At 56.4% G+C, this 21,475-nt stretch overlaps 4 protein-coding genes across 6 annotated transcripts; 2 read left to right on the top strand and 2 right to left on the bottom strand.

Annotated features, from left to right (window-relative positions):
- Positions 1-20: 20 nt before the first annotated feature.
- CYP27B1 (cytochrome P450 family 27 subfamily B member 1) lies at positions 21-5,769 on the top strand. The gene is made up of 9 exons (XM_077913588.1): positions 21-1,258; positions 1,853-2,043; positions 2,434-2,636; positions 2,714-2,914; positions 2,997-3,169; positions 3,373-3,545; positions 3,742-3,820; positions 4,313-4,510; positions 4,827-5,769. The coding sequence occupies exons 1-9, from the start codon at positions 1,064-1,066 to the stop codon at positions 4,938-4,940; spliced, it is 1,527 nt and encodes a 508-aa protein (XP_077769714.1). The 5' UTR covers positions 21-1,063; the 3' UTR covers positions 4,941-5,769.
- A 1,898-nt stretch (positions 5,770-7,667) lies between these two features.
- On the bottom strand, positions 7,668-12,222 carry MARCHF9 (membrane associated ring-CH-type finger 9). Its single transcript, XM_077913580.1, has 4 exons — positions 11,851-12,222; positions 10,683-10,838; positions 9,773-9,965; positions 7,668-9,513 (listed from the first exon to the last, which is right to left on the bottom strand). Exons 1-4 carry the CDS (start codon positions 12,205-12,207, stop codon positions 9,179-9,181), a joined length of 1,041 nt encoding a protein of 346 aa, XP_077769706.1. The 5' UTR covers positions 12,208-12,222; the 3' UTR covers positions 7,668-9,178.
- Positions 12,223-15,155: 2,933 nt separating this feature from the next.
- CDK4 (cyclin dependent kinase 4) lies at positions 15,156-18,092 on the top strand. Of its 2 annotated transcripts, XM_077913575.1 has the most exons (8): positions 15,157-15,361; positions 15,803-16,039; positions 16,173-16,308; positions 16,426-16,593; positions 16,728-16,837; positions 17,098-17,148; positions 17,294-17,429; positions 17,673-18,092. In XM_077913575.1, exons 2-8 carry the CDS (start codon positions 15,822-15,824, stop codon positions 17,763-17,765), a joined length of 912 nt encoding a protein of 303 aa, XP_077769701.1. In that variant the 5' UTR covers positions 15,157-15,361; positions 15,803-15,821; the 3' UTR covers positions 17,766-18,092. The 2 variants fall into 2 exon arrangements, with proteins under 2 accessions (XP_077769703.1, XP_077769701.1); XM_077913577.1 differs by lacking the exon at positions 17,294-17,429 and having other exon boundaries at positions 15,156-15,361.
- Positions 18,093-18,247: 155 nt separating this feature from the next.
- On the bottom strand, positions 18,248-21,136 carry TSPAN31 (tetraspanin 31). Of its 2 annotated transcripts, XM_077913578.1 has the most exons (6): positions 20,689-20,924; positions 20,040-20,207; positions 19,691-19,771; positions 19,304-19,435; positions 18,882-18,995; positions 18,248-18,781 (listed from the first exon to the last, which is right to left on the bottom strand). In XM_077913578.1, the coding sequence occupies exons 1-6, from the start codon at positions 20,749-20,751 to the stop codon at positions 18,707-18,709; spliced, it is 633 nt and encodes a 210-aa protein (XP_077769704.1). In that variant the 5' UTR covers positions 20,752-20,924; the 3' UTR covers positions 18,248-18,706. The 2 variants fall into 2 exon arrangements, with proteins under 2 accessions (XP_077769704.1, XP_077769705.1); XM_077913579.1 differs by lacking the exon at positions 19,304-19,435 and having other exon boundaries at positions 20,689-21,136.
- Between the last annotated feature and the right edge of the window lie 339 nt (positions 21,137-21,475).

Below are 21,475 nucleotides of genomic sequence, written 5' to 3'. Positions count from 1 at the left end.
CCCCGCACCCTCTCCCTGCCTGAGACTTGACTTGGGGAATCTGCTGTCTTTATGGTCGCTGTCTCTGGAGAACCTTGGGTCGGGGTGGTGGAGACCCTCTCATTTTTCGTGTTGACCTTCGATTCCAGAACTTCAGAGCTAACTGACTGGCACAGAGTCCAGTGGGGGCAGGGTGGGAGAGTGAGGAGCAGAGAACTAACATGTGCAGGATTTGGAGGCTAGAAGCGAAAATGGGCTACTGACTAGAAATACCACCCCCCCCCCCCAAAGAAGACAGAGTCAGCTGGAGATTCAGAGCACTCACCTAGCCTGTGCTCCACCCAGGAGCCCAGAGAAATCTCTAAACTTTTCTAATTTGCATAAGGGTCCTTTGTTTCTGTTCCTCTAGCTCTAAGCCCTAAGTTCCCTGTGGCTGGAAGGACAGAGCTTGTTGACCTAAAAGACCACCCCCTCCTCCCAAGGAACAAAGATGAAGGCTTCTGGAGCCATTTTGGCCCATTAACACCCACCATCTGCTCAGTGTTAGGTATAGGAGGGGATGGGGGGGAGATGGGGTAGTGCCAGGAAGTTCTTGCCTACAAAGAAGGTGCAGCCCCATAAGCCAAAAATATGGAGATGCTACAGCTGTGGCTCTTCCCTGCCCTGCTGAAGGATGGGGAATTCCTGAGGATGGTCCCAAGAGGGCCTGGCTCCCTAGGGAAGTGGGAATATCAGGGACTGACTGTACCTTAGTAATCCTGAACTTCACCAAAGAGCCTTTACCAGGAAGAGATCTTTAGGCTGCTGGATGAGGGCACCAGTGCAGAAGGGGAAACTAAGGCAGACCTTCCTTTACAAGAGGGTCATTGCAACATGAGACCCAGGAGAGCTGCCAGGCAACCCAGCCCCGCCTACTGTGCCTGGGTGCTGATCCCCAGCTCGACCACTCGGGAGAGGGGATTGGCTGAGGAACATAAAGAGGGGGCGTCATCAGTACCTCGCCCAAAGGTTAAATAGGGGTTCAGGCAAGCAAGCAAGATGCTCTGGAGAAGTGCTCTCCTCTGTGGCTTCCCCAAACCAAGCCATGACCCAGGCCCTCAAGCTCGCCTCCAGAGTGTTCCATCGCATCCACTGGGCTCCCAAGCTGGGCTCCTCACTGGGCTCCAGAGGCTCCGACTCAGCACCCCGCAGCTTGGCGGACATCCCAGGCCCCTCCACACCCGTCTTCCTTGCTGAACTTTTCTGCAAGGGCGGTCTGTCGCGGCTACACGAGCTGCAGGTAGTGGGGGAATGTTTCTGGGAATGAATGCTGGGGAAACTGGCTTTGACAACACCAGAAAGCACAGGCTAGTGCAGAGTGGAGGAGGAGGGCCAGCGAGAACAGATGCCCAGGTATTAGGGAAGTCGGGGCTGCGGGCGGCAGTTCCAGCCGCGGGGAGTCCACCCCCCACACCCAGCAGAAGAGTGGGCTCAAAAGGGCCGAAGTCGGGGCCGGTGGGTCCAGAACAAGTGCACGGGAGGCAGGACGCAGGGTGCCTTCCCCGCGGGCCGCCTTAAAGCCACAGGCTCTCCTCTTCGATCCCTGGGGGGTGGTTCTGAGCTACTCCATGCCAGGAGCCTTCAGGGATTTCTTGCCTCGGCTCAGCCCAGGTGACCTAGGAGAGGTCCTGAGTGTCTGCCTTGTACCAAGTTCCTCCGTTTTGCCCGTCACTGTCGAGCTTCTGGGGACAGGAAGCGGGGGAAAGAAGAGGAGGAGAGGGTTGCAGGTTAGGGGCACGTACTAGCTGGGAGCCCAGCCGGCTCGGTTGGCGCTGGCCGCCCAGGCTGGAAGTCCCCGCTCGGTCTCCAGCGCCTGCTGTGCCCGCTCTCCTAGGTGCAGGGCGTTGCGCGCTTCGGGCCTGTGTGGTTGGCCAGCTTCGGGAAGGTGCGCACCGTGTACGTGGCGGCCCCTGCCCTCGTCGAACAGCTCTTGCGACAGGAGGGGCCCCGGCCGGAGCGCTGCAGCTTCTCGCCCTGGGCAGAGCACCGACGCCACCGCCAGCGGGCTTGCGGGCTGCTCACCGCGTGAGTCCTCGCTGGCCCCGCAGCCCAACCGCCCCGCGCGCTCGCCTGGGGCTGGTCTGGAGACGTCGGGCATGGGTGCGGAGGGAGGTCGGCCTTCCCCGCCCGTCCGGCGAACTGGGCTTCCCGCCCGCCTGGGACGAGCCCCGCCTTTGTCCCAGGCCCATCTCCTCCTCGCGGGGGTCCAGAATCCTGGAGGTCCGCCGAGGGGAAGGCACCAGGACCTAGATGGGATGTGAGTCCGTGACAGCGGTTACCCAGGAACCAGCCCCCGGGCCAGGAGAGGAGCAACGAGGAAGGGGGATGGGAGCAGGCACAGGCGGGAGCGGGGTTCGGTGCCGCAGGGGGCCGCCCCAGCCTCCCCGCGCCCACACACCGCGTCCGCACCCGCAGGGAAGGCGAGGAATGGCAGAGGCTCCGCAGCCTCCTGGCCCCGCTGCTCCTCCGGCCTCGAGCCGCCGCCCGCTACGCCGCGCCCCTGGCCGACGTGGTCCGCGACCTTGTGCGGCGCCTGCGGCAGCAGCGGGGCCGCGGCGCCGGGCCGCCCGCCCTGGTTCGGGACGTGGCCGCAGAGTTCTACAAGTTTGGACTAGAAGGTGGGTCCCGGGACCGGGCCGGCGTCGGAGGCGCCCGCGGGGTCTCCCGCGCCCTGACAGCGCCCCCTCCCGCCCAGGCACAGCCGCCGTGCTCCTGGGTTCCCGCCTGGGCTGCCTGGAGGCCCAAGTGCCCCCCGACACCGACGCCTTCATCCGCGCCGTGGGGTCCGTGTTTGTGTCCACGCTGCTGACCATGGCGATGCCCGGCTGGCTTCACCGCCTGGTGCCCGGGCCCTGGGGCCGCCTCTGCCGAGACTGGGACCAGATGTTTGCATTTGGTAAGGCACGGAGTAGAAGCGGGACGGGGGGACTGAAGCGGCTCGGGACGCCAGGCACCCCTGTCCCCTCTCCCCCCGCCAGCCCAGCAGCACGTGGAGAGGCGGGAGGCCGAGGTAGCCTTGAGGAGCGAGGGGAAGGCCGCGGAGGATGTGGGATCTGGGGCACACCTGACCTACTTCCTGCTCCGGGAAGAGCTGCCTGCCCCGTCCATCCTGGGCAACGTGACGGAGCTGCTACTGGCTGGCGTGGACACGGTGAGGTTCCTCTCCACGGTGGGAGCCCCACTTCCAGGGCGTAGCCTCCCCGGCCCCAGAGGCCCCCTAGCTGCCGCGGGGGGTGCGCCGTGGCCCTCCGGCCGGCTTGCTTAACACTCCTGGGCTCCGGGCTACCTCCCATCCTGCTCCTTGCACTAGGTCTGCACCCTCAGCACCCCTGAGGCTCTCAACTGTCCTCGCAGGTATCCAACACGCTCTCCTGGGCGCTGTATGAACTCGCTCGGCACCCGGACGTGCAGACTGCGCTCCACTCTGAGATCACAGCTGCCCTGGGCCCTGGCTCCAGTGCCCACCCCTCAGCTGCGGCTCTATCCCAGCTGCCTCTGCTGAAGGCAGTGGTCAAGGAGGTGCTGAGGTGAGGGGACAGGAGAGGGGGAGCTAAAGAGAATGTTGGGAAGGGCTGGGGAAGCAGCGAGTGAATGGGAGCTAGGAGAGAGAGCACAGGAAAATGATGATCTGCTCCTGGCCAAGAATGGCTTTGGACATAGGGGGCTTGGGGACAAGACAGAGGCTATAGCCCCCAGCCTCACCTTGCTGTTTCTGCAATCCAGACTGTACCCTGTGGTACCTGGAAATTCCCGTGTCCCAGACAAAGACATTCGTGTGGGTGACTATATTATCCCCAAAAATGTGAGTAGAGCGAATGGGCCCTTTGGTTAAGCCATCCCTCACTATCTTGGGCCCCATCCTCTCCTACGCTCCATATAAGCCCTTCCCCCTCCCTCTGGCCTGAATGCCTCTCTCTCGGAGGTAATGGGGCAGTGGAGAAATCATTCCAAAAATAGCCCCAGAGGGCAGCCCCGGTGGCTCAGCAGTTTAGTGCCACCTTCAGCCCAGGGTGTGATCCTGGAGACCCGGGATCGAGTCCCACATTGGGGTCCCAACATGGAGCCTGCTTCTCCCTCTGCCTGTGTCTCTGCTCCTCTCTCTCTCTCTCTCTCTCTATCTGTGCCTCTCATGAATAAATAAAGTCTTTAAAATAAAAAAAAAAAGTAGCCCCAGAAAACGTCCCCATCACCAGCCAGAGCCTGCCTTTGCTCCAATCCATATATCCTCTTTTCCGTGCCCCCCCCACCCCATCTGTGGGTCCAAACTGACATGTTTATGTTCCTTCCCTCCCAGACACTGGTCACACTGTGTCATTATGCCACTTCAAGGGATCCTGCCCAGTTCCCAGAGCCAAATTCTTTTCGTCCAGCTCGATGGCTGGGGGAAGGTCCAGCCCCCCACCCATTTGCCTCTCTTCCCTTTGGCTTTGGCAAGCGCAGCTGCATGGGGAGACGCCTGGCAGAGCTTGAGCTGCAAATGGCTTTGGCTCAGGTGAGTGATCTAGACATACCTTCCACAGACATGAGAGATCCTAACCCTCTAACAAGTGAGTTCTTCTGACAAGTATAGCAAAATTTATGACTTGATAAACCTAATCCTCTGAAATATAGCAATCCAGTTTTAAGTCTTGAGGGTGAGCAAGGGTATTTGGACTTTCTTCCCCCTGCCATGATCCCTTAAGAAATTCTCTAGTGACCACAGGTACCATTTCAATATCAACCAACCTAAAGCTAATTATACCCTTTACCAATCAAACCTACCATCCCAGACCCCTCCTATAGTGATAGCCTTCTTCCTCCCTTTCCAGATCCTGACCCACTTTGAGGTGCAGCCTGAGCCAGGTGCTGCCCCGATCAGGCCGATGACCCGGACTGTCTTGGTACCCGAGAGGAGCATCAACCTACAGTTTGTGGACAGATAGTCCCATAGGAAGAAGCTACCGTAGTCACCCTTCCCCTCATTGGAGGGATTTATTAGACACAAGACCAAGAGATATGTATTCCCCCAAAACCTGTCTATTTGACCAGACTGCTTAGAAGGACCATAGCAAACTGGTCGAGGCAGCCCTGACCAACGTGTGAAGTATGCATTGGCCTGACCCATCAAGCCCTGGGAAAACCATGGTCCCTCGGCCTGCTCAGCCTTTCTCCTGGCCATATCACATGCATCCGGCAAGGGCCAACTCAGATTTTAACTAATAATATTGGGTGGCCTGAGAAAGAATTCAACCACTGCCCTTTTGGGGCTTCCCTTTTGGGGTTGTTGGGTAAGCACTTATCACCACCTGAGCTAAGTAAATGTACGTCTGGTCTGCACCAGGTTGATTTCTCTCCTTGCATGTGAGCTCTTTGAGTGGAAGAAGGAGACCTTATTCAGTCTTTATAACCCCTGCCAAGGCCTACCCCCGACTGGGTGATGCCATACAGGTTCTCCTATTGAATCTGGACCATGTGGCAGAAGGAATACGCGGCTTGCCAGGCCCTATCTACTCTCCTCCTTCATCATCTTGCCCCTAGCAAAGTGAGTCTGCCCTCACCTGGTTTATGATGTTATGAACATCATGTTCATGATGTTATGATGTTTTGAAACTCCTTGACTCTTTGGTCACTATTCGAGGTTGGCTTGTCCCACCACTTAGTGCCCAGGCAGAGACATCTTTGGGCTTATGTGTACTTATGCCTTCCTTTTATATATGGAATTTTTTAATATTCATAGTTTTGAAATAAAAGAATCAAATGTTCCATCCTTGACTTTTGACTGACTTCTCTTCCACTTCTACTTCCTACAAATTCTGGAGGAATCCTCACCCCAACCCCCTACTTTGAGTGATGTCTGTAACAATGGGAGGTCTAGACACCTGGGAGAGTGGTTTGCATCACAAACCCAACACGTTTCTATCTGTACTGGGAACAGCCAGAGTCTGGCTCCCTGTAAGAGATTAAGGGGGTGGTGGTGAAAAGTAACTCCAAGGGCTAGGCTGTAAAAACAGGTTGGGGAGCTAGGGATTTGCAGAGATGGCCAGAGGCAACTGACTTTGGTGGAAGTGCTTTGGGAACCTGGATTGCCAGGACCAAAGGATATCTGCCCTCTCTGGAAAAGTTGCTCCAAGGTAATTTCCTTCCAAGAAAGACAGGGATACATGCACAGAAGTGAAGTCAGACAGACAGGATTAAAGTGGAGTGTGGGGGTGGCCAGAAGCCCTGGGGCACTGAGGCAGGAGAAGGGAGGGCAGAGGGAGCCTCTGTTTTCCTTGAGTCAGCATTCTCTGGCCCCCCAAGGGGCTGGCCACAGTTCTCCCCTTGTGATGTATATAGATTAACTCATCTTCCATACAAATAAATCTCTCGACACACTCCCTGCAACCCCTCTCCAGCCCAGATTACCCTCCCCATGTCAGGACTTGCCCCCCTGCCTCCTGCTCCTCTCCATGCCAATTAGCTGGATGAAGATGGAGACTTCACACTGCCTCCTCCTCCCCCACCATCCTGGCCCCCTGCCCTAGACGTGGCTCCCTGACCACAGACACTGTTTGCCACCAGGCCTTCTGAGGGTATCTATTTTTGTAAGAGCTACAGAGGGGCACAGTATACCCAGGGCTTTGTGCAGACACGAAGGTCTGTGTGCCTTTACTGCTCCACCCCTCCACTCCTCTACTGGATTCTGGGTCCACCCCCACTGCCCTATCACTAAGCTTAACTTGAACCTAAGTGACCTGATTTTTGACAGATCTGAGCTTTGAGGGAGAATAAAGCCCAGCTTCCTCTCACACCCTTTCCACTGGAATCAGTGATGAGAATTCTGTACACCCACATTCCTCACTGAGCAAGTAGGACTGCTCACTTGAGGAGGGCAGCAGTTCCGTGACCTCTTTCCCAAACAAGAATCTTTTGGAAAAAGGGGATGAGAGGGGACCATACTGATTGCTGGTCCCAACCCCCATACGAAGCGAGACCTCCAGTGGTACTGAAAGGGAGGGAAACATTACCGTCTCGCTTGGCTCTCGCTTGGCCTAGTTTTAGGACCCAAAGTGGAACTGGAGAGGGTGTATTTGTGTATGTATGTTCTTCGGTATGTCTAAGCTTCCATGGAGGGCCTCATGAGGGACAGTCCAGGGTTGGCACAAGAAACCCCAACCATGTCAGACCTACCTGTCCTATTTGCCAGGACAGATACTGGTGGTCACTATGATTTGCTGTCTCCCTTCTAGCCCCTACCCGCTATTTTGTGAATAGCGAAACAGGAAAGTCTAGCCCTTCAGTCTTCCCAAGTGGAGAATGTGGAGGGTTGTCTCTCTGGGGAAACAATCTCTCACTGGAAAAAAAAAATGGGGCGCTTGGCCTCTACCCCCTCTCTTTGATCTCCTCAGAGGTTAGAGGGGATACACTTCAATACTTCCAGGTGATTCAAACCCGAGTCTTGCTTCAATGCGAACATTTCCAGGCGAGTCTGGGTGCCAGCACCATGGACAGCAGCCAAGACCCCCCCCACCCCCCCACCCTTTTAGAGAAGGAGGGGGAGGACCACTTCTAGGACAAGGATGTGTGACCTTTAGCAGAGAAGCATTTCCCCCAAAACGTCCCCAGAGAGGAGGCAGAGCAGAACCTTCCTGAGAAAATGACCGATAATAGGAAAGGCATCTGGATCTGACTTAACAATGTATGAAGTAATTATTTTAATTGCTGATGAATAGTTCACTTAAAAGACACCATCATTCATATAATACACAGCCCCGAGGCCTCAGGAGAAAGGGAGCAGGCCTCAGGCTGACCCACGTTTTAACCAGTCCTTCCCAAACCCTTGCTCTATGAACAGCCCTCTACACTGCTGCCTCCAAGCACGATACCTTCCAGTTAATACCACTAAGCTGGGGCACAGGATCAGACCTGTGGCCCTCAACTGCCATAGGAGCAGCTTAAGCTGGGGTTGGAGATTCATAACATTGGGACATTCTGTCTGTCTCACTCCAAATGAGTCCAAATTCATTTCACACCACTTCCCTGGGGGAGCACATTACCTGGGAAGGACGACTAGAACCCACAAGAACCCCAGAGCACGAAGGATTGTTCCATCCTCCCCCCCAACCCCCAGTGTTGGGGGTGGGGGTTGGAGGAGCTCTCATTTTTGCCAATAACCACCATCCTTCACATTTGCAATATCCATTTCCCCTCATATTTCCATATCTATAATGATACTCAACACAAATTTTCCAAGGCTCTGTGCAACTCCAGATGAAAAAACACATTCTGGAATTTGTTAACCAGCTACTATTTGAAATAAATGGACCATCAACTAGTCTAGAAATCTTTTTACGCTCTCACTAATTTTCTTTGCAATGGCATTCAACCTGTCCCTCATTTATCCTCATTCCAACCCTATGAGGTAGACAGGAAAACCACTGGCGGCGGAGAGATCTTTTTCTTTCTAAATCACACAACTTGCAGGTGGCAGGTCCACCCCTTAGATACCTCTGAGCACTGCCACCTAGCAGCCAATGTGAATTATTCGCCAGCAAGTGGGAGTTACACCTCCAACTCAGAACCACTGCTGCATTTGGGATTTGAAACCTCTGCAGAGAAACCTCCCCACACCTCCCAACCCTCCAGAAAAACCCCAGATGAGAAAGGAGTCTCCACGTGCATATAAATGATTCTTTATGCCCTCCCCCCATGCAATGGGGGGTGGAGCAGGGGGAGGTGCCCCCCCCGCCCTCATGCAGGGAACGGGAGGTCAATGTATACTAGTCTTATTGCCAGCTGCCCTGTGGCCATGGGGTGGGGAATGGAGGGTCTACAATCCCTTTCTTCTGGCATTGGTCCCCCTTCACCAAGTCACCATGGTGGAGCTGGGGGGCTGGAGGCCCTAGGAGCTGAGGTAAGGACGGTTCTCTAGGGAAGAAAAGATGTTCTCCCCACCTGCCCACTGACTGCCCCAGGATGAGTGTGAGGAGCTATCGGCGGGGGCTGGAATGTCATCCAGGTGTCTCTACCCAATGGGTAGTAGAGGCCAGACAATGTCTCCAGCTTGAGGCTGCCCACAGAGATCCTCAGTGGCAGGGGCAGGGTGCCCCAAACACCTTTTCCTGGTGGTACCTCCAGCAGCCATGACAGCATATTTCTGGCCAATGCATCGACTCAAGATCCCTGCTCCTGGAATTCAGTTTCACACCGTGGTGACCCTCATGACAACCTCTCGGCCAGAATGGGAACTGGAACGGGCATCTGGTGGCCGCAGCTGTCCAAGGAGGTGCAGGATTGTGTAACCACAGCGCTGAGGCAAGAGCGTCCGCATGCGCCGGGCAGCTGGGGGGCGGCTGGTGGCCCCAGAGGGGGGGCCCGTCCGTGAGGTCCTGGGGCCCGGCTTCCCCGCCGTCCCTCCCCCTGCATCTCCTCCTATGTCCTTGGTCTTGTCATAATTCAGGACCTTCCATTGCTGGTTCACTGCCTGCCAGCGCTTGAAGATGCGGTAGACAGAGGAGCCTTCGTGGACGATGAGGCCTGAGCAAAAGGGATAAGAAATCCAGAGTCACCTGCTGCCCAGACCTAGGCTGAAGGTACTTAAGTGAGTATTTCTCCAGAGTGAGGAGCTAGGGTATGCAAAGGGCCCGAAAAAGCAGGGAAGGGAGGGGCACCAAGATAGCCCTAAAGGCTCCCAATGGTAGAAAATGTGGCTATGGAGCTGAGGGAATGGGCAGGGAAGGTTTGTGTGAGTTGGAGGAAAATGCTTAGCAAGTAAGGGGGAGAGAGGTGCCCTTACCTATGCAGACGACATCCATGAAGCCATACATGCCGTAGCAGATCTGAAAGAGCAGATCCTGCCGTTGCCACTTGGCTGAAGGGCTGAGTGAGGACCAGATGAGCCAGGAGATGCTGGCAACGAGGAAGAGAGAGCCCAGAACTATGGCTGCAATCTGGACCTTCTCAATGACCGTCAGGGAGATGGCCTGCCACTGTGTGGGAGAAAGAGCTCCAAAAGGTCATAGAAAGAGAAGAAGGGCCAGCTGATGAGTGGCCCTCAAGAGGAAGATGCTCCAGAGCCTTCCTGAAACCCTTCAGGCAAGATTAGCAATCTGTCTCCTCTATGTCCTGATCAAACCTAGTAGAGAGCCCCCCCCCTTTTTTTAATAGAGCACTTTCACATTGTTTGAGACCGTTTGTCTGTCCTGTTTTAGAAAGGCAGGATCAGGCAAGTGCTCTGAACCCAGACCATCTAGGTTTGAATTCCAAATCCAAACTCCATCACTTATGGGCTGAGTAACTTTGGGCAAGTTTTTACGCTTCTTTGTGCATCAGTGTCCTCATCTTTAAGATGGAGATAATAATGGCACATAGCTAATAGGATTATTACAAAAATTAAATCAGTTATTATACACCAAGAGTGTAACACATAGAAAATACTACGTTTGCTACCATCATCATCATCACCATCATATTATCATCTTCTGCTTTTTTACTGTCTCAGTGCCTAGAACAGTGCCTGAAATACAGGTGGCATCCAATAAATGTGAATACATGAAGGAAGGGAGGATTTACAGGCAGACAGGCTGTGGTAATGGTGGGGAGGGTAACTTTGAGAAAAGATTAACTGGATGATGGGCTCCCTGGAGAGTCCCTGAATCTGACTGCTGCCTTTGCCCAGGTCTGGAAGTTCTCTCCCTGTACCTCACCTGCAGCGGGTTCTTGGTGCTGATCGCCAGGACCTGGTACTTGAAGTAGCAGAGCTCACAGCTCCAGGAGCCCCTCTCGCTGATCCAGCGGATGAGGCAGGGCTGGTGTGTGCAGCGCACTGAGCCGTCGCAGCGGCAGGGGCTCAGGAGCTCCCCCTGGAGGAAGAGTGAGGAGGGTCCCTGTCAGCTGTCACCGCCCGGCTCCAAGAGAGGGAAACCTCTCCAGGTCATTCTCCAACATTAAAAAAAAAAAACAAAAAACAAAAAAAAAAACTCAGGACTTTCACCCAAAATAGGGCAAGAGGCTAAAGCCGCAGCAAAAAAGAAAAAAGAGCTCAAGGTAAACTTCCCTGACCAAATAGACGAAGGATAAAAAGAAATGAGGTGGGGTGGGGGGAGGACTGGGTCTCCTCCTTTCCTAAAATTTGGGGAGGATGCTCTCTAAGCTTCCCAAATGGAAGGCCACCCCTTGGCATCTGGAGGGGCAGGAGGGTCAGAGCTTCTGAGCCATGCCTTCCTCCTCCCTCCCATCGCTACCAACTATTTCACAGATGTGGTGCAGACCGGGATGGGTTATTGTCCTCAGTCTCCAAGTAGCAAAAAGGGGGAGAGATCCTGGGCGTGGGGACGGAGGGTGTTCCCCTTTAATCGAGGAATGATTTCGCACGATACTGGTACACCCCCGCCCCCCCCCCCCAGCACTATGGCGGGACAACTTTGTCCATAACATTTAAACAAAGAGTACTCTCTGGAATGAGATGGAAAGTTACGGAATGGGAAGTGAGGAAAAGTGCCCCACGGAGAGAAACACTGAGCGAGGCAAGGGCGCCAGCACGGCCCTGCCTTCCGGGGGGGCAGAGGCACCCCGGCCACCCGAGTGGGGGCCCCTCGGCCCGCCGAGGCCCCGCGCGGGGGAAGCGCGGCAGAAGGCGGGCGGTCTCCGTCCGTGGGCGGCGGGATCCGAAGCCCCCGCGGGAGGAAGCCCCGCCCCCCGCGACCCGCGACCCGCCGCCACCCCCGCCCAGCGTGCGCTCCCGGGAGCCCCGGCCGGTCCCCCACCGCGCCAGGTGCCGGGGCCGGGCGGGCCCGCCCCGCCCCCCCGGCCCCGCCCCCCGCCCCAGGTGCGCCCAGGTGCGCCCCCCCCCGCGGCCCCGCGCCCGGGCCTGACCTGCTCGGGGCCCTGGAAGCAGATTCGGCACTGGGGGGTCCGCAGCCCGCTGTCCAGGCTGCTGCTGAGCGACAGGGCGTCCAGCGCGCCCGGGGGCGGCGGCGGCGGCGCGGGCGGCGGCGGGGGTCCGGCCCGCGGCTCCTTGTCGCCGGCCAGGCCCCGGGCCCGCGGCTCCGACCCGTAGTACTCCTCTTCGTCGCCGTCGCCGTCCCGGGCCGAGCAGCCGGCGAAGGGCGCCCAGCCGCAGCCGCCCCCCCCGCCCCCCCGGGGCTGCGGCTCGGCCCGGGGCCGCCCCCCGCCCGTCAGCACCAGCAGCTTCAGCTCGTTCAGGAACATGCGGAGCCGGGACTTGAGCATCGTCCGGGCGCCGGGGGCGGGGGCGGGGGGCGGCGGGGGGAAGGGAGGCGCCGGGCCGGGAAGGGGCGCGCGCCGGAGGGCCGAGCGCCGCCGGGGTCTCGGTTCACTGCGGCCGCGGCCGGGGCTCGGCGGCTGGCGGCCCGGGGGCGGCGGGGCGGGCAGCCATGGCCCGGGCAGGGGGCGGGGGGCTCACGGGGCCGCGCCCCACGGGTCCGGGTCCGGCGCGGGCCGGGCCCCCGGGGTGACGCGCCCCGGGCCTCCTGCGGCGGGGCCGCCCCCCATCGCCGTGCTGCTGGGCGCAGGCCCGCGCGGCTTCCCGGCTCCGGCTCGGCTCGGCCCGTGCGCTCGGCGGTGGCAAATGGCGGCTCCTTCCGGCGGCGGCGGCGGCGGAGACCCCCCCGGAGCGGCGGGCGGGCGGGGCGGGCGCCGGGGAGCCGGTGAGGGATGGAGGGAGGGGCGGGGCGGGGAGCGGGCGAGGAGCAGGGGCCGCGGCTGCGCATCCCCGCCCTGCCCCGCACGAGCAGGTGTCCCCGGGGGCGGGGGCGAGTGTGCGAGCCGGGGAGGGCGGGGGGAGGGGAGTGGCCAAGGAAGGGGGGTGTGCACCCGGGTGGGAGAATAGGTGTGGGGCGGGGGTGGGGAGCCGGTGAGGACGGAAGGTGAGCGGTCAAAGACACAGGTGCACGGGGGGGGGGGGGGGGGGGGGGGACAAGCTTGTGCAACATGGGAGTGTGCAAAAGAGCTATGCAGGGGTCTGAGGTGTGAGGAAGATAAGAGATGGACTCAAGCAATAAACACTTTATACAAAAGACCGACAAGTGTGCACGGCGTGGGACACTGGAAAACAGATGTGTGTAAGGCATGTAATCAGATTGTGTGAAAAACAGAAATGTGTAATTGTAACGTGTGAGGGAGGTGAGAGAGCAAGGGAGACAAGACTGCTACGGGGATGAGAGTGTCTTGCCTGGTACTCTCCTGCCCCACCACACTGCATTGAAGTGACTAACACACACACACACACACACACACACAGCTCTCTGGTTTTGCTTTTATGGAGGCCTTGACCCTGAGAACCAGTTCTAGCCCCTCATCACATTATTTCTGCCTTACAGTTATATCCTCCCCTTCCAACGCTGAGGGAAAAGGGATTCCAGAGGAGCCCTTTGGGTCAAACACACTGGAAAAAAATTAATTAGTGAAAAAGTAATTAACAGGAGAGGGAGGGTATGGAACCAGGGATAGACTGCCAAACTAAGTCTCCTCAATAAAAGTGATTAAGGAGAGTAATGCTTTTATGAGTATTCAAATGTTTTGGGTGGATGGATGAATGAATCAGAAAGGGGGCTGGAACCCAAGGAAACAACACAGAGGAGGACTTCTATTCCAAAGACAGTCGGCTGCGGAAAGTGGAGCTGACGGGGACCCTGCTTGACAGACTCAGACACTTTGCCTGCCAGAAGGCTTATAAACCAACCAGTCCCCGCAAGAGAGCCAATAAAACAGCGACCTCAGAAGCCCCTTTGCCAGTTTAGACCTTGAGGTTTTTCTTTCTAGTGTTCCAGCTGCCCTTGCCAGCAGGGCCCAGAGCTACAACTATCAGAATGCAAAGAGGGCGAATCTGTACTGACTTGTATTCCATTTTGTCCTAGAACGTGGTTTATAGTCATCTCGAGCCTGAGCTCTTACATCCTCCACTAGATGGTTAAGGAGAATAGAAGTTAAGGTGGAAGGAGTGGCAAATAGAGTCATGAAATGATTTTAGACAGGTTGTCCCGAACGAGATACTGATCTCTTCCCTCCTTACTCTCATTCCCCTAAAGGGCTAGGAAATAAGGAAAGTCAGAGGAACCTGTCTATTGTCGACCTAAGTGTCTGTGAGCAGAAGCAATTTGGGAAAGTCCAAGTTCTGGGCGGGAGCAAGGACTAAGAAAGCTCGCACCGGGGGAAAGAGGGAAGCAGAACGACCCCAAACAAGGAGTCACAGGGTTTGTGGAAGAGCACAAATCATTCTCACGCAGTGCTGAGGTCCAAGGTGGTGGTGGAGGTAACCTCCCTGCACACGCTCACTCCTGTATCTGTCCATCTGTACACAATGTGTAAAATACCCACACATACACAAACGCGCATATCATTGCCTCTCCCTGTTGCAAAGAACCTTGCAGGTTAAGTGTTTCTGTCTCTTGCTCATTGGTAATTTCTCCGCCAGAAAGCACCGTCTTATTTTAACGCTCCCTGGAAGAGGTGGAAGTTGGAAAGATGGGAGGGCATCACCTTGACACTCCTCCGGTTGGGTCACTGCATTAGTGTGCCTTCCGTCAGTCCGTTAGTGCTGGCTGTGCCCTGAGATGGGTATTGTCCCCACCGGGGGCTACGTCTTTCCAGACAGCCCCATCACTCCTTTAAAGGGCCAGCGACTGAGACACCGGAAAAAAAAAACCCGCATGCACACAGGAAGCGAGCACTCGGTAAAAACTTGTTGAATGAGCCAGTGAATGAAACAAAGACACAAACGAGACCAGGTCTCCCCGCGGCAGTGAGGCCGAAAGGCTCCAGCGCCCGTCCCGCCCCCGCCTCGTCTCCAGCTCCCTGACCGCCGCGCACAGAGGGAGGCGCGGAGCGAGGAGCGAGCGCCAGAAGCGCTCAGGCGCGGCCTGCAGCTCGGCCCTAGAGCCGGGTGGCCCGGGTTGCCATGGCACCGCCCTGGACTCCACCCTCCCCCGTCTCCCCGCACCCCCGCCGGGTCTGGCAGTCGGTCACGTGCCCCGCCGCGTAGCCACACCTCTGCTCCTCCGAGCGGAGTCGGGCGGTCACGTGTGATAGCAACAGATCACGTGGCCGCCGTCGCCCCGCCTCCCCTCTCCCCTCCCCGCCCCCTTCCCGGCCGAGGCCGCTCTGGCCGCCCCTCTGCGCACGCGCGGCTCGTCACGTGGCCCGAACGTCCGGCTTTCGCCCCGCCCCGCCAGTTTCCGCGCGCCTCTTTGGCAGCTGGTCACATGGTGAGGGTGGGGGTGCGGGGGCCGCTCTAGCTTGCGGCCTGTCTATGGTCGGGCCCGGAGCGTCCAGCTGGCCCGGACAGAGCTCCTGTGTATGGCGCCGCAGGCTCTGGCTCCGGGGCCCCGATAACGGGCCGCCCCCGCAGCACCCGGCGCCGAGTGAGGTGAGCGTGGCGCCTTCCCGGGGACGGGACCGCTGTCGCCCTCGCGTCTGCCTACGCGGGCAGGTTACGGGAGGGTCGCTCGAGGGCGGGAAGTGCGGCCCGCGCAAAGTTCCTTTGTGGTCAGCTGGGATGTAATGGTAGGGACGGATGTCGAGTCTTCGATGCAGGGGGTGTGTCGTGTGCGGTCGGCCCCGTGCGGGGCGCGACGGCCCGTCCCCGAGGAAGAGGAATTCTTTCTTTGAGGGATTCACGTGGCTGGCGGGGTTGGGGTTAGAGCCATTGTGTCAGCTGAGGAGCCAGCCTCACGGAACTGGGGAGAGGGACGGGGTGGTGGAGGGGGGTCTTTGTGATGCCTTGTGGGGGAGTCACCTCGTTGCGGCAGGCTCATACCACCTGAACTCTTGAGGGATTTTCGGTGGCAGGAGGCTTTTGTGATTGTAGGGTCTTCTCTGATCCGAGAATGGCTACTCCTCGGTACGAGCCAGTGGCTGAGATTGGGGTTGGTGCCTATGGAACGGTGTACAAGGCCCGTGATCCGCACAGCGGCCACTTCGTGGCCCTCAAGAGCGTTAGAGTCCCTAATGGAGGAGGTGCCGGAGGGGGCCTTCCCATCAGCACAGTTCGTGAAGTGGCATTGCTGAGGCGGCTGGAGGCTTTTGAGCATCCCAACGTTGTCCGGTGAGAAGGTGGGGGGTGGGGAGTGGGTAGTAAAGGGGAAAAGACAACTTGTAGGTGGGGATTCTGGGGAAATGGGGAAGGCCGCATCGGGTCCAGAGGGATTGATCAGTAAGTGACCACTTGTTCTGGCCAGGCTAATGGACGTCTGCGCCACTGCCCGAACCGACCGGGAGACCAAAGTGACCCTGGTGTTTGAGCACGTGGACCAAGACCTGAGAACGTACCTGGACAAGGCACCCCCACCGGGCTTGCCAGTGGAGACCATCAAGGTGAGTAGGGTGGGTGGACACTGAGGAGTAGATTGAGACCTTTGTGGCAGAACCTGCTGTGATTTCAGGTATGGTGCCTAGTTTCCAGGTCCTCTGTTCTTCCCCTTTCTAAACCAGGATCTGATGCGCCAGTTTCTAAGAGGCCTAGATTTCCTTCATGCCAACTGCATCGTTCACCGAGACCTGAAGCCCGAGAACATTCTGGTGACCAGTGGTGGGACAGTCAAGCTGGCTGACTTTGGCCTGGCCAGAATCTACAGCTACCAGATGGCACTTACGCCTGTGGTCAGTAGCAAGAGGGGAGTAGGAGAGGGGTTGACCGTAGCAGTTGAGAAGTCAGGCACTTTGTGACTTTAGTCAACCAGTTATGGTTCATGGTAACCCATGGGGTCTTCATCCACTTTTCTTGTTCCTATTAGGTTGTTACACTCTGGTATCGTGCTCCAGAAGTTCTTCTGCAGTCTACGTATGCAACACCCGTGGACATGTGGAGTGTCGGCTGTATCTTCGCAGAGATGTTTCGTCGCAAGTATGGGACCCAAGCATCCTGAACTATTTTGAGTTTCCCAAACCAAATCTCTTAGTCATAGATCACATCCATTTCCTGCCCAATCTTTCACTTAAGTATTGTTGACTGTTCTGTCCCTAACCAGAAACTCTGAAATGTCCCAAAGTTAGGAACTTCACATCCCTGTATTCCCCCACACTCTCTGTTTTGAGCCATTACCTACCAGTAATTATTCCACTACTGTATCTTTGGACATGACTTCTGTGTTTTTTCCACCTTAGGCCTCTCTTCTGTGGAAACTCTGAAGCTGACCAGTTAGGCAAAATCTTTGAGTAAGTGACCAGCATGAGGGGAGAAAAAAAAAACTTTCCATTCCAAATCTTTTTTCTGCTGAGCCCCACATGGCAGTTGGCTCTGCCCCTGGAGATGTGGGCTAGAGAAAGACCCTCTTGACCAGAGCTCTCCTGTTCCCCATAGTCTGATCGGGCTGCCCCCAGAGGATGACTGGCCCCGAGATGTGTCTCTGCCCCGAGGAGCCTTTTCCCCTAGAGGGCCCCGTCCAGTACAGACAGTGGTACCTGAGATGGAGGAGTCTGGAGCACAGCTGCTGCTGGTACTGGGCGTGGGCACGGGCATAGGCTGAGGATGGGGTGGAAGACCGAGCACTAGCATTGTGGTTACTAAGACTTGGTTGGTGGATGGGCTAGTTTTTACTGGCGCCAGTGAATAGGCCATCCATAAAGAGGGATGTAGAAAATAGCCCATCCTAGGTATTGTTGGGGGTGAGCGGAAGTCTTTTTCTTTTTTTTTTTTGTTTTGTCTTCATGACCTTTTGATCTTTGCCTCCCCTTCTCAGGAGATGCTGACTTTTAACCCACACAAGCGAATCTCTGCCTTCCGAGCCCTGCAGCACTCTTATCTACAAAAGGCAGAAGGTAACCCAGAGTGAGCAGTGGAATGGCTGCAACGGTAGCAAGAGGAGAGAAGCTGTCTTTTCTCTTCCTTTGAACACTTGAGTGGAGAGCTCCCCAAACTAAGAAGGCAGTCTTGACCTTCATCTCTGAGGCTGTGGAAACAACTCCCACTTTTTACAGAGAATATTTTGCTGCCTTAATGACATTCCCTTTCCACCTCTCCTTTTGAGGCTTATCCTTCTCCTGCCCCCTCCTCCCCATTTTCATACACCAAGGGGGTATGTCCCTTGTTCTCCCCTTTCTATCTTGATATTGGGATCTTTTTTATACAGGAAAAACAAAACAAAGAAATATGGTCTTTTTTTTTTTTGTTTGTTTCTTCCTCTGATGGGTATTGCCATTTAGGGACTTGGAAAAATCATTCGTAGAATCTGAAAACATTCTCCCTAGGTCCTAGGGCCTATGTAGGCAATTGGAGCCCCTCAACTGGCAAGAGAAGAAAAGGCACTTAAGTTGCTTCTTTGAATACGGAGCTTAAGTGGCTTTTATTTTTATATTCACTGAACTTCCCCAAACTGGGTCTTGCTTATTGTAAGAAAGTGGTTTTTTTTTTCCCTGATTCCGTCCCTGATTTACCCTTGGAGCCAGGCCACAATGTATCGAGTTGGTCTAGCATGTGGAAGGGAAAAGGGAAACAGAGCCAGGAAGGACTCCAACCCCATATCCCACTTCATGCGCTCCCAGGAGCTTCTCATATCCACTTAGGGAGAGAGGGAGGAAGTTCTTTATTCCTTACGATCTTGTCCCCACTAAACATGTCAAGGCACACAGCCTGGCTGTTCAGTCCTTTTGGGATGTGTGGCAAAGGGCCTTTCCTTTTTCTCAAACAAAAAGGGCTACAGACCCTACGTTTTCCCTAAGGGAGGAAGAAAAGCTTAGGGAGAACAGAGAGCAAAAGTCAGAAGGGTCCAGAGTCTCATAGAAAGGCACTGGGGTTAGCTCGAGGATCCTTCTGATTCCGAAATCTCATTGCTAGCCAAACACCAAGAATCTGTAAAAAAAAAAAAAAAGGGAAAGGGATTATCAGCGATTCCGAATCTCTGGAGCTAAGACAGAGAAAGGGTATGTATGAGAGAACTGAAGAACATTACCTCTGTAAAGCTAAAGAAGAGTCCAACACCCCCCAGGATTTTCAGTGCTTCATCTGAATGCTTGAGGAACTTTTCTCCACACATCTGGCATGTGGAGCTCCGGCTCTTGCAGATCTAAGGGGAAAAAAAGTGTGTGTTTGGAGGATGCAAAGTTTTCAGGCTGCCCTATCCCAACACCTATGGTGAAGGGCCCCGGAAATTCTTTTCTCATTTCTTATCAGCATCCTACAGACTGAAATCTCAACTTCACTAATTCTTTAACCTTTGTATCCCCCCCCCTTCCCCTACCAACACACAGCTCCAATGCAAGAGAGCTGCTAGAGAAGTCAAGCACATTCAGACTCTTAAATCTGCCAATTTGGCACTGTCCTTAATTAGCTTTCCTGCCCTCCTGCCCCTGCCCCGCCTCTGCACCAACTCACTGCAGTGCAGAAAGCATAATCCTGTTGATACAGGGTTGTAAGGTTGAACAAGCCACAACAATCAAAACTTCTTTCCAGTTCATCCCTGGTGTTGTTGCTCATGACCCACCAAGAAGCATTGATGACATCTGTCTGGAAAATAGGCAGAGGGAAATTACTGGATGCTGCTAACCTTAAGAATGCCCCTACATCCTGACCTCAGTTAAAGTGCCTCATTTCCCTATCCCAGCAAAGGCAGTCTACATCCCTCGGAAACAAAGTAGTATCATGCAGAAAATGATACAAACCCACCTTGGGTTCTGGAAGTAGTAGGCCCACTAAAAGGTACAGACTGAAAGGAGGGAGTTGGGAGGATAGAGAAAAGTACTTGAGAGGGCATACACTTACCTGTTTGCTTCGGTTAATAGCCAGACATGAACAAGAGATTCCAAACTGGAAGATGAAGACCAAACCAAGGATGATCATGTACTGAGAGGAAGAGTTACGGGAAAAAAGGATCCTAGATTCCTTTATGTTGCACCCATAATAACCACCTGATCTCACCCGTTCATAGCACTTACATAGCCATGCTAGTTGAAAACGAAATCCTCAGCTCTTGTTTCATGAAGTGTGGTAAAGGGCAGGGCAGGGAGACCTGTTCCCCCCAAGTCCCTCAAGTCTACACTTCCTAGAACATTTCTAGCCAATTCGGCCCCCCCTGGAGGCCCAGGTCCCCCATCACTTAAGGTCAGGATACAAAGAAGAGCAGAACTTGGTGGTGGTTGACAGCACCCACCAGTCCAGCCACGGCGATGAGAAGAAGGAAGACCCCCACGGCAATGACTCCTCCGATGATGTGGATGCTGGACACCAGGCCCAGGCCCTTCCCCCAAGCAGCCACTCCAATGAGCAACAAGCCCACCAGCTGCAGGAAGCAGAGCGGGTTACATCTCCAGAGAACCCCAGCGCGCAGCGCGGCCGAAAGTCACACGGGGGTTCTTGAGATCGGGGTGTGTGTGAACTACGGGGAGGAGGTGTATGCGCCCACCGTTGGCGTGGCTGCGATGGGGGGCAGCAGGGATAGTAGAGCCTAAGAATATAAACACGGGGCCTTTGGCTTCCCCCATCGCTACTATTGTGGGAGAAACCCTCACGGGAGGGAGGGACTGATGGGCCCTCAGGCCCACCGTCTTCAGCTCACCCCCCACCCACACACCCCCTCGGGTCACCGGAAGTCTCCCCTCTTCCCACGGAAGTCCCCCGGAATCCCCTCTTCGCCGGAAGTCCTCGGGAATCTTCCCGGAACCCCGGCGCACCCCTCTTCCCGCCGGAAGTCCCCCGGAGGTCCTCCGCGCCCGTCTCCGCCCTGCGGCGCCCCCGCCCCGCCCCCGCCCCCGCCGCCTCACCATGTAGACCACGTTGAGAGCGCACAGCGCATTTTTGGAGCAGGCGAAGCCACCGCAAACCATCTCCCCGGCTCTGGGGACCCAGGCGGTCCCAAGGACTCGGGGGGAGGGTCCTGGGGACCGTCTTCTTGGGCCCCGGCAGCTTCTGTCTCTTTAAATCGAGTCCCGCCAAGCCCCGTCCTGTGCGCCTGCCCCGTCCCACCCCTGCGCCTGGATTGGCGGGGCTCGGGGCTAATCCGCGGCGCCGGCGCCTGGGTGCCCGCCGGCCGGCCCCGCCTCGCGGCTCTTTATTGGACGAAGCTTAAAGCCGGGGTTGGGCTCGCATCGGCTCTCCTGGCGGCTCTCCTGGGGACCGGAGCCTAAACTTCAAGACCCCGGATTGAAAGCGGAGCTTTGTGCGGCCGCCGGGGGAGGAGGCGCGGGAGAGAACCCGTGGAGGCGGGAGAAGGGGCGGCTGCGAGGGCCGCGGCAGGCTCCCCGCGCCCCGCCCCTGCCCCGCGGTGACCTCACGGTGACGCCATCGTTGGTCGTCATCGCATCACACTCGGGAGCACCCAGAGGAACAGACAGCGAGCTGTTTAGCCGGGCCACCGAGGCCCTGGGTTGGGCACAGCAACATCCAGCAAATCGCCACACATTGCAGGTGTGTTCCCTAGTGCACATGTTCTCTCCCGTATCCCCCCCCCCCCCACGCTGGGTGTGAGTGTGCTAGTGAAATTCGGTGTGAAAAACAGCTGCCTCGAGCCAGGGCTTTCCTGAATGTGACAAAGCCACAAGTGCAGGCAGG

The sequence above is a fragment of the Canis aureus genome, chromosome 11, assembly GCF_053574225.1.
Source record: "Canis aureus isolate CA01 chromosome 11, VMU_Caureus_v.1.0, whole genome shotgun sequence".
NCBI lineage: Eukaryota > Metazoa > Chordata > Mammalia > Carnivora > Canidae > Canis > Canis aureus.
The sequence above is the reverse complement of the archived record's forward strand: the minus strand, read 5'-3'. Positions and strand labels throughout refer to the sequence as shown.